The 8,682-nt window shown below is 42.4% G+C and overlaps 1 protein-coding gene across 3 annotated transcripts in view; it reads right to left on the bottom strand.

Moving 5' to 3' along the window:
* Positions 1 to 7,546, bottom strand: part of YIPF6 (Yip1 domain family member 6) — a 53,516-nt gene extending 45,970 nt beyond the window's left edge. Inside the window, exons 1-2 of one of the 3 annotated variants that reach the window (XM_015572003.1) lie at positions 7,191 to 7,545; positions 6,628 to 6,724 (exon numbers count right to left, since the gene is read on the bottom strand). Coding sequence is in view for 1 of the 3 variants with exons in the window: in XM_006776109.2 (XP_006776172.1) it covers positions 7,191 to 7,247 (57 nt within the window). In the remaining 2 variants the exon portion in view is untranslated. Of the gene's footprint in view, positions 1 to 6,627; positions 6,725 to 7,156 lie in introns of all 3 variants that reach the window. The other 2 variants (XM_006776109.2, XM_015572002.1) reach the window with 2 other exon arrangements.
* Between the last annotated feature and the right edge of the window lie 1,136 nt (positions 7,547 to 8,682).

The raw sequence follows: 8,682 nt of genomic DNA, 5'->3' as shown, positions 1-8,682 counted from the left end.
TCAGAGAAAGATAAATATCACATGATCTCACTCATTTATGGAATATAATGCACAACATAAACTGAAAAACAAAAACAGATCCAGAGACAGAGAAGCATCGATCAGACCATCAAACCTCAGAGGGAAGGTAGGGGAGGGTTAGGGTAAGGGGGAGAGATCAACGAAAGGACTTGTATGCATGCATATAAGCCTAACCCATGGATACAGACACCAGGGGGGTTGAGGGCATGAGTGGGGGTTGAGGCAGCATTGGGGGGATAAGGATACATATGTAACACCTTAATTAATAAAGAAAAAAAAGAAATAGTAAAAAAACACACCAAAAAACTGTGCTACATCTACACAATGGAATACTACACCATTATAAAAAAGAAGGAACTTTTACCATTTTCAATAATATGGATGGAACTGGAGAGCATTAGGCTAAGTGAAATAAGCCAGTCAGAGAAAGATAAATATCACGTAATCTCACTCATATGTGGGATATAATGATCAACATAATTTGATGAACAAAAATAGATCCAGAGTCAAATGGCAGGGGAGGTGCAGGCGGTTAGGGAGCCACCAAAGGACTTGTATGCATGCATATTAGCATAACCAATGGACACAGAAACTGGGTCGGTTGGGCTTGCCCAGATTGGGAATAGCTGGGGGCGGGGGTCAATCGGGGAAAAAGGACACATAAGTAAAACTTTAGACAATTTAAAAAAAAAAAGAAATGATCATGAAAGATTGAAGAACCATTACAGATTGAAGGAAACTACAGAAAAAAAGAAAAGAAAAAAAACTAAAAGCATTGTGAATCCTGGGTAAGATCCTGGAACAAAAAAAAAAAGGACATTAGTAGAAAAACTTTAAAATTTGAGTAAGTTCTGGAGCTAACAGTGTTGTACCAATATTGATTTCTTGGTTTTGATATTGTTCTGTGGTTATACACAAAGTTAACATTAGAAGAAGCTGGTACAGGGTAAATAAAAACTCTTACATTTTTGCAACTTTTCTGCATGTCCAAAATTAGTTCAAAATAAAAATCTTAAAACAGTACTACAGAAAAAAATATGACGGGGAGATAGATGAAATAAAAAGTGAATGTTGCCCCACCTGTGTGACTCAGGGATTGAGTGTAGACCTATGAACTAGGAAGTCAAGATTCAACTGAGAGTCAGGGCACATGCCCAGGTTTCGGGCTTGATCCCCAGTAGGGGGTGTGCAGGAGGCACCAATTAATGATTCTCTCATCATTGATGTTTCTCTCTCCTTCTCCCTTCCTCTCTAAAAATCAATAAACATTTTTTTTAAAAAAATAGCTGAATGTTGATAGGTACATGGGTTCATTATACTTTATTTAATTATATTAAAGCTTCAGTAATAAAGTTTAATAACATATCACTTCCTTATTTCTGCCACTCCTTCAATGTACTCTTCCTTCCTCTCCCCAAACTGCTCTTCACTCTCTCACTCACTTAATGCTTTGTAAGCTGCCATTGGCTTTTCCACAACTTTAATGACACTGTTCTCTAATAGTGACCTCATAAACAAGAAATAAAGGTTCCTTTCTTATTTCACCCTCTTTGAATATTCTGCAACCCTTAATGGTAAACCACCCCCTTTTTGAACCCATATTCTCTCTTCACTACTATACTACCTTTTCAAGTTCCAGAATTGCTTGTTTTGAGTTTTCTTGATGCCTGCTAATGCTAGGGAGGCAGGGCAGGGTAGTGCAGAAGGAATGGTCTTTGAAGAGAAACAGGGCTCTTCCCTCACCTGGAAACACTGCTATAAGAATAATATAACACCTGCATAACATCTAACACATTATCAATGTTCAACATACTGTATTTTATTGTATTTGGAGAGTTTTGCTTAAGAGTGCAGGCTCCTGGAGGCAGAAAGTCTGGGTTCAAATCCCAGCTCCACCATTTACTATCTGTGTGACACTGAGATTCCTTAACCTCTCTGTACCTCAATTTCCTCATTTATAAAACTGAAATAATGCCCTAACCCAGTGGTCGGCAAACTCATTAGTCAACAGAGCCAAATATCAACAGTATTTCTTCAAAATGGGCTCGCCAAGGCTGCAAAAAAAATATGGCTAATTTTAGAAGCTACTCAAAATTCTCATTCAATTAATTAAAAACATTTAAAACACTGTTGTAGCCCTAACCGGTTTGGCTCAGTGGATAGAGCGCTGGCCTGCGGACTGAAAGGTCCCAGGTTGGATTTTGGTCAAGAGCATGTGTCTTGGTTGCGGGCACATCAACAGTAGGAGGTGTGCAGGAGGCAGCTGATCGATGTTTCTCTCTCATCGATGTTTCTAACTCTCTATCCCTCTCCCTTCCTCTCTGTAAAAAAATCAATAAAATGTATTTTAAAAAAACTAAAATAATGATGCCATCATCACAGGGCTGTTGTGAGAAAGAAATGTATTAATACATGTAAAGCACTCAACAGAATCACAACAGGGGATAAAAGTTAGCTCAAGTTCGAGATTCCCAGAGAGTCATTTCCAGTTTTGTCACTGTTGTATAATAAAAAATTTGGCTAGCCTTTGTGTCCTGTTCCTGGGAGGTAGCCTCTAAACCAGGGGTGGGCAAACTTTTTGACTCGAGGGTCACAATGGGTTCTTAAACTGGACCGGAGGGCCGGAACAAAAGCATGGATGGAGTGTTTGTGTGAACTAATATAAATTCAAAGTAAACATCATTACATAAAAGGGTACGGTCTTTTTTTTTTTTTAGTTTTATTCATTTCAAACAGGCTGGATCCGGCCTGAGGGCCGTAGTTTGCCCACAGCTGCTCTAAACCCTTGGAATTTCCAAAATGATAGTATTTTTGTTATTCATGGTAGGCCCCTAGATGGTTTATGCTAATAAGATGACTCAGTATGGGGACTAACCAATCCAGAAAGACCAAACACAGGTTTAGAGGCTTGGGGCTTTGAATGTGTCATAAACCTGGTCCCTGGTGAAGGGAGGAGCCAATAATCCAGTCAATCATGCCTACATAATGAAACTCTAATAAAAACTCTAGATACATTGGTGAGCTTCTGTGGTGGGCAATATTCTGCATGTTGTCACACTTTGATGTATCAGCAGGATAACAGGGTCCTGACTGCCCAAGGAGAAGACAAGGAAGCTTTGTGTTAAGGGCCCTCCGAGACCTCACCCTATGCATCTCTCTCTTTTGCTGGTTGAACTGTATCCTTTCACTAAAATAAATCTGTAATTTTAAATATAGTGCTTTCCTGAGTTCTGTGAGTCATTCCAGTGAATTATGGAGCTTGAGGGGATCAAGGGAACCCTGAATTTATAGCCAGTAGGTCAGAAGTGAGGATCGTCCTGGGAACCTCTGAAGCTGTGGCTAGTGTCTAAAGTGAGGGCAGTCTTGTGCCTTCTGGTTTCAGAAGTCACTTCAGTCACTAAAGTGCAATGTGATTCTCAGCCTATCCTCCACCCCAACCCTTCCTCAATAACTCTTCCCAAGAGAATCAGTGACATTGTTCATTGAGCTGAGCCAGGATTTATGGTTGTCCAAACCCAGGTAAGACAAACAGGATTTCCAGGCCCTCAGTGGATCCTACTCCCTGATCTCCCTTCAGTGGGAATGAAAGGTGGCTTGGACCCCATGTCCTTCCCCTTACCCCCTTTACCCCTGTGCAGGCAGGCTCATGCACAGTATGTGCATGCATGCACAGAAACACACATGATCACTTTGCAGTCTGGCCTGGGCCAGTAAGGATAGCAGGTAGAGGCAGGGACAAAAACATACAGCAAAGGCAGGGACTGAAGCTTTTAGAAAGTGGCTGGGAGCAAATGGATTTTGCTACTGTTATGAATCGTAATGTAAATATCTGATATGCAGGATGGTTTTAGGCGACCCCTGTGAAAGGGTCGTTCGACCGCCAAAGGGGTCGCGACCCACAGGTTGAGAACCGCTGTACTAAGGACTAAAATCCTGGAGAGAGAAAGGAATCAACAAGGATGGGGATGTGGGTGGCATCAAGCAGGAACCAGCTCAGTCCAAGAGGCTTGATTCCAAGACCTGGGGAGGGGATGGTCAGCGGCATGGTCCCTAGTCAGCCCCTTCACCTGGGACCAGCTTCCTTACAGACCCCAAGCTACAGCAATTATAGCTTTTTCCTGCTCCCTAAATATACAGGTAAGAGATAGGCATTAACCAAGATTCTGTCTTTCCAACTCTATTTAGATGACTCATAAATTAACATCTCTAGCCTAGAGCTCTTCTTAGTCCTGAAGTTCAGGTTTTAGAGACCAACTACCTGCTGGATATTTACTGGATAGCCTGCCAATATCTCAAACTAAACATGTATAGAAGTGAATTAATCAACTTTTAGGGTCCTCCTCCTCCTCCTATCCTCCCATATGCACACTGTCTTGCTTTTCAAAATGTTATTGGGAACAGGAGCAACAGCACCATCACCCGGGAGCTTTTAGAAATGCAGAATCTCAGGCCTCATCCTGGACCTACTGAATCAGAATCCACAATTTAACACGATTCCCCAGATGATTGCTATGCACACTAAAGTTTGCACAACTGATCTATCTAAGACACTCCCACTAAGCACTGAAAATCCTCAAGGATTCTGCAACAGTTCTGCTGGTCTCCTAGATTCCAGAAATTCCCCCTGGTAACTCTTCCTCTATTATGTTGTCAAATTCATGATTTTAAACCGTTTCCTCCTCAAAAGCTTCCAATGGCTTCTCACTGCCTATTAAACCTCCCACCTTAGTAGTCAATAAGAAATAATACTTACTGCATGCTTATTATGTGCCAAGTACTAGACCAAGTGTTTTACATGTGTTAACTCATTTAATTCACCTAAAACCCCTATTACCTAAGTATTACTGTATCTCCATTTTACAGATGGGAAACTGAGGCATGGAGGGGGTTGGAAATTTCCCCAATATCCCACAGCTAGTTAAATGACTGAGCTTAGAATCACACCTAGGCAATTTGACCCCAGAGCTCACATTCTTAACCACTGTTCCATTCTGCCTCTCTAATTCAGTAGCCTTATCTTTTAGGGCTTGCCTCCTAATACTTGCCTGTGCTTCAGCCAAAGTGATCTTTCTGTTTTTCTAGAAGTACATTAGTTCTTTCCAACCCCTGTACCTTTGCAATAAGAGTATGTGTAGTACTACTGGAAATCACCTGGGCTTCAGAAGCACCTAGGTTCAAATTTCAGGCCTGACCACTAACTGCTGGTGAGACCCTAGGAAAATTGTCAAACCTCTCTGAATCCCATCTCATCTGCAAGTAAAACACAGTTTTTAAAAACCATCTAACTGAAATGGTTTCTGTGAAGTTTAGAAAATATGCAGAGGATGTTTAGCACAATCTTGGCATGTAGCGGGTACTCAATCACTGGTAACTATTATGGAATTTCAAATCTTATCCATCCTTTGAGGCCCACTCAAATGTAACTTCATCTTGTAGCTTGCTTCATCACCCCAACTAGACATGATAGTATCTTCTTTTAAATTTTGTTAATATTTTCTGCCTTATTTTAATATCGTACATTTGTCTTATCCCTACAAATTAGAATATAAGCACCAAAGGAGAAGGCCATTTGCAACTAGCACAGTGCACCATAGGAGTTGAATAAACACTACTGAATATGTTCTAGGCCTAATATGTTCAAGTGGATTGGATACTGAGTAATAAGTAACCAGAACCACAATTAATTGTAGTTTAAATTAAAGAAAGGAACTAAAAACAACTAGACACCTGTAACTATGTCACCCCAGGCAATATGTGTATATTAGTTCATTTAGTATTCTAATTGTACAATGAGTTACTATCCTCATTTTCCAAATGAGGAAATGAGTTCAGAGTGATTTCCTCGAGGTCACAAATGTTCCATGAGAACTTGGACCTACTCACTCTCTTTGATTGCTGTATTCCCAGTGTCTAAGAGTGTCTGGAACATAGTAGATATTCAATAAATATCTGTTGAATGAATGAAGAGATGAACAAATAAAGCTAGTAAGCAGGACTAGAATGAATTTCACCTGACTCCCAGTGCAGTCCTCTACTATATTGCCAATTTAAAACAGGTATTGGGATGTACCATTTATTGAGCAACTGCTGTGTAACTAAACATTGTTTGAGAGATAACTGAACCCTATTTAGGATAAGGGACCAAAGGGCAGAATGTTGACTTAATTACACTCCTCAGTTCATGGCAGTGACTGTATTAGACACTTTACATAAATTATGTCATTTCATCTTCCTAAAAATTATTTGAGGTACATATTTTTTTTTCTTTTCTTTTTTATTATTAGTTAAGGTGTTACAAATGTTTTCCTTATCTGTTCCCCTCTCTATCACACATAACCGATCATTTGTCCAAAAATGCATAGCCTCCATCCAACAGCACTTAGCATAATGCTCTCCAGTTCCATCCATGCTGTTGCAAAAAGCAAGAGTTCCTTTTTTTTTACCGCAGCATAGTATTCCATTGTGTAGAGAGGTACATATTTTTTATCTCCATTTTACAGATGAAGAAATGCTCCCTATGAAATAACTAGCCAAAATTCACACAAGCAGCAGGGTGGGTGATTCCAGTCCAGTAAGTTTAACTCCAAACGCTGTGTTATTAAATACCTGTCCCGGCTTTGGGCTTGTAGGTGCGATAAAAATACTGTCCCCTGTTCAAACATCCCCAGGAGCGAAAGAGCGTCATAAACAGGACTGCACGGAGCTGCGACAGGGAGGGCAGGAATTAAACCAAGACTGTTTGGGTCACCGAACAAATCAATAACCAAGTTACCACGCTGCAATCTCTCATTAACCCTAGAATGCTGCTACTCTAACAAGGACTGGTGGCAGGTCTTGATAAAATTAGGAGACGGCAGAAGCAAAGATACTTAAGAAATCAGCTAAAGCTCCGCATTTAACACAATGTAGGTGTCAAGGACAAGCCTTGAGAGTATGGGAAGGGGACGTGAATGGGAGTTTCACAAGAAGACTTGGAAAGAACAAGGCGGGCAGGGGGCAAAGCGGTTAGCCCAAGAACAGGTGCAGTGTTGGGACTGGCAACGGGTACTGGAAGGGCCTGCGGGGAGAAAGGGGTTCCGGCTCTCTCAGGCCACGAGCCCGTCACCCGACTTCATTAAGGGACACTCTGCCTCACCCTCGGTCCCTTCGGTCGCAGATCCCCAGCTCACCAGGGGCCTGGGCGATGTTGTACCCGGCTCTCCAGGAGACTCTGCCGCCTCCGCCATCTTTGCCCTCCTGCTCCCGGGTCGCTCCCACAGGCCTTTGCGGAACCTAAGACGTGGAAGCCGCAGCTCGTCAGCGCGTCGTCGCGCGACAGCCGCGTCACCGAAAGGGCCTGGCACCGGGTCTTGGGGAGAGGTTCCTGATTCCTCGTTCGCTTATTCGGGGCCACGGGGCCCGCCAGACAGGTTAACCCTTCCACACTCAAGCCCGATTCTCAGATCGCTCCCTGGGTCTCGGGACCTGGCTGCGTTCCCTCTCCCGGCACACAACCCGACCACCGCTCTCAGGAATAGGCTCAGCGCCATCCCCTCAGCGCAGCACCTCACCGAACAAGCCTGCCCCGCCCAGCCGCCAAAAAAAAAAAAAAACGGCGTTTCCTGCCTCCTGAACTAAGGGACCAAGCACTCCCTAACCTACTGCTCGCGTTGCTGTTGTCCCTGCCCTGCCAATTCCCTGCGCTTCTTATCCCGCTCCTCCCACATCCTCGAATTTTATAAACTTGTATACTGGCTCCACACCGACCTCCAAGATTACTTTTCTCCCTCACCCACTTTAAGGAGGGGGGGAACATCTCTATAGACATTGGCCAAAAACTTAACCCCACTACAACTTCTAAAGTTGCTAAGCGATTTGGGGCAAGTACTTAATATGTTCAAGGCCTAAAAAAGGGTGATTATTGTAAGAATAACTTTTTAAAACGCTGCATGTCCCAACCTCATCACGGGTTTTTCTAATGTTTCTGACTCCAATTCACCTCAACGCCAGGCTAAAATGTGGCAGTACGTTCAGTGTACTGCCTTTTGGAGATGTGAATACCAGTTTTCAGCTCTTAAAAACACAGGGTAGGAGGTGGGTGTGAAATAAAGTACTTTATATTTTTGGATAGGCAATGCAGGGAAACCCCCAAGTAGTAAATTTATGGAGAAAGAATCTGGAAAGTGGTTTAGGATGAAGTTCTTAAACTAATGGAAATGTTTTGTTTTGTTCAAATATTATAATTCTCCTTCCAACCAAGAAATTTTCAGTACTTGTGCCAATATTGATGGCAGTGACATTAAAGTTTAGACCAGTAGATATGATACCTTTTTAAATTACAATAGAATATTATGTACAATGTCCCAGAGTCAGCCTCCTACACACATTCTACCCCTACCACAACACCCTGGCCCTGAATGCCACCCCCACACCCTTCCTGATTTTCACCACTTAGCGGATTACCAAGTCCCTTCCTACTTCCTTGGAGCCATTGATAACCTCTTCCATTTTCTTGCCAACCTCCAAAATTATTTATCTCTCCCTAGCTGAAAGCCCCAACTTGTGCCACCTAACCTCATCCCTTGGCCTCTTTGCCACTCTTTTCTAGATGGCCTTGAAGCTGGGTGAAGAAAAGAACAGGCCATAAAACAATATTTGAGGTAGTCCGTATACAGGTTACAT

Source organism: Myotis davidii, unplaced genomic scaffold (genome assembly GCF_000327345.1).
Source record: "Myotis davidii unplaced genomic scaffold, ASM32734v1 scaffold1109, whole genome shotgun sequence".
Lineage (NCBI taxonomy): Eukaryota > Metazoa > Chordata > Mammalia > Chiroptera > Vespertilionidae > Myotis > Myotis davidii.
This window is presented reverse-complemented; position numbering and strand designations above follow the sequence as displayed.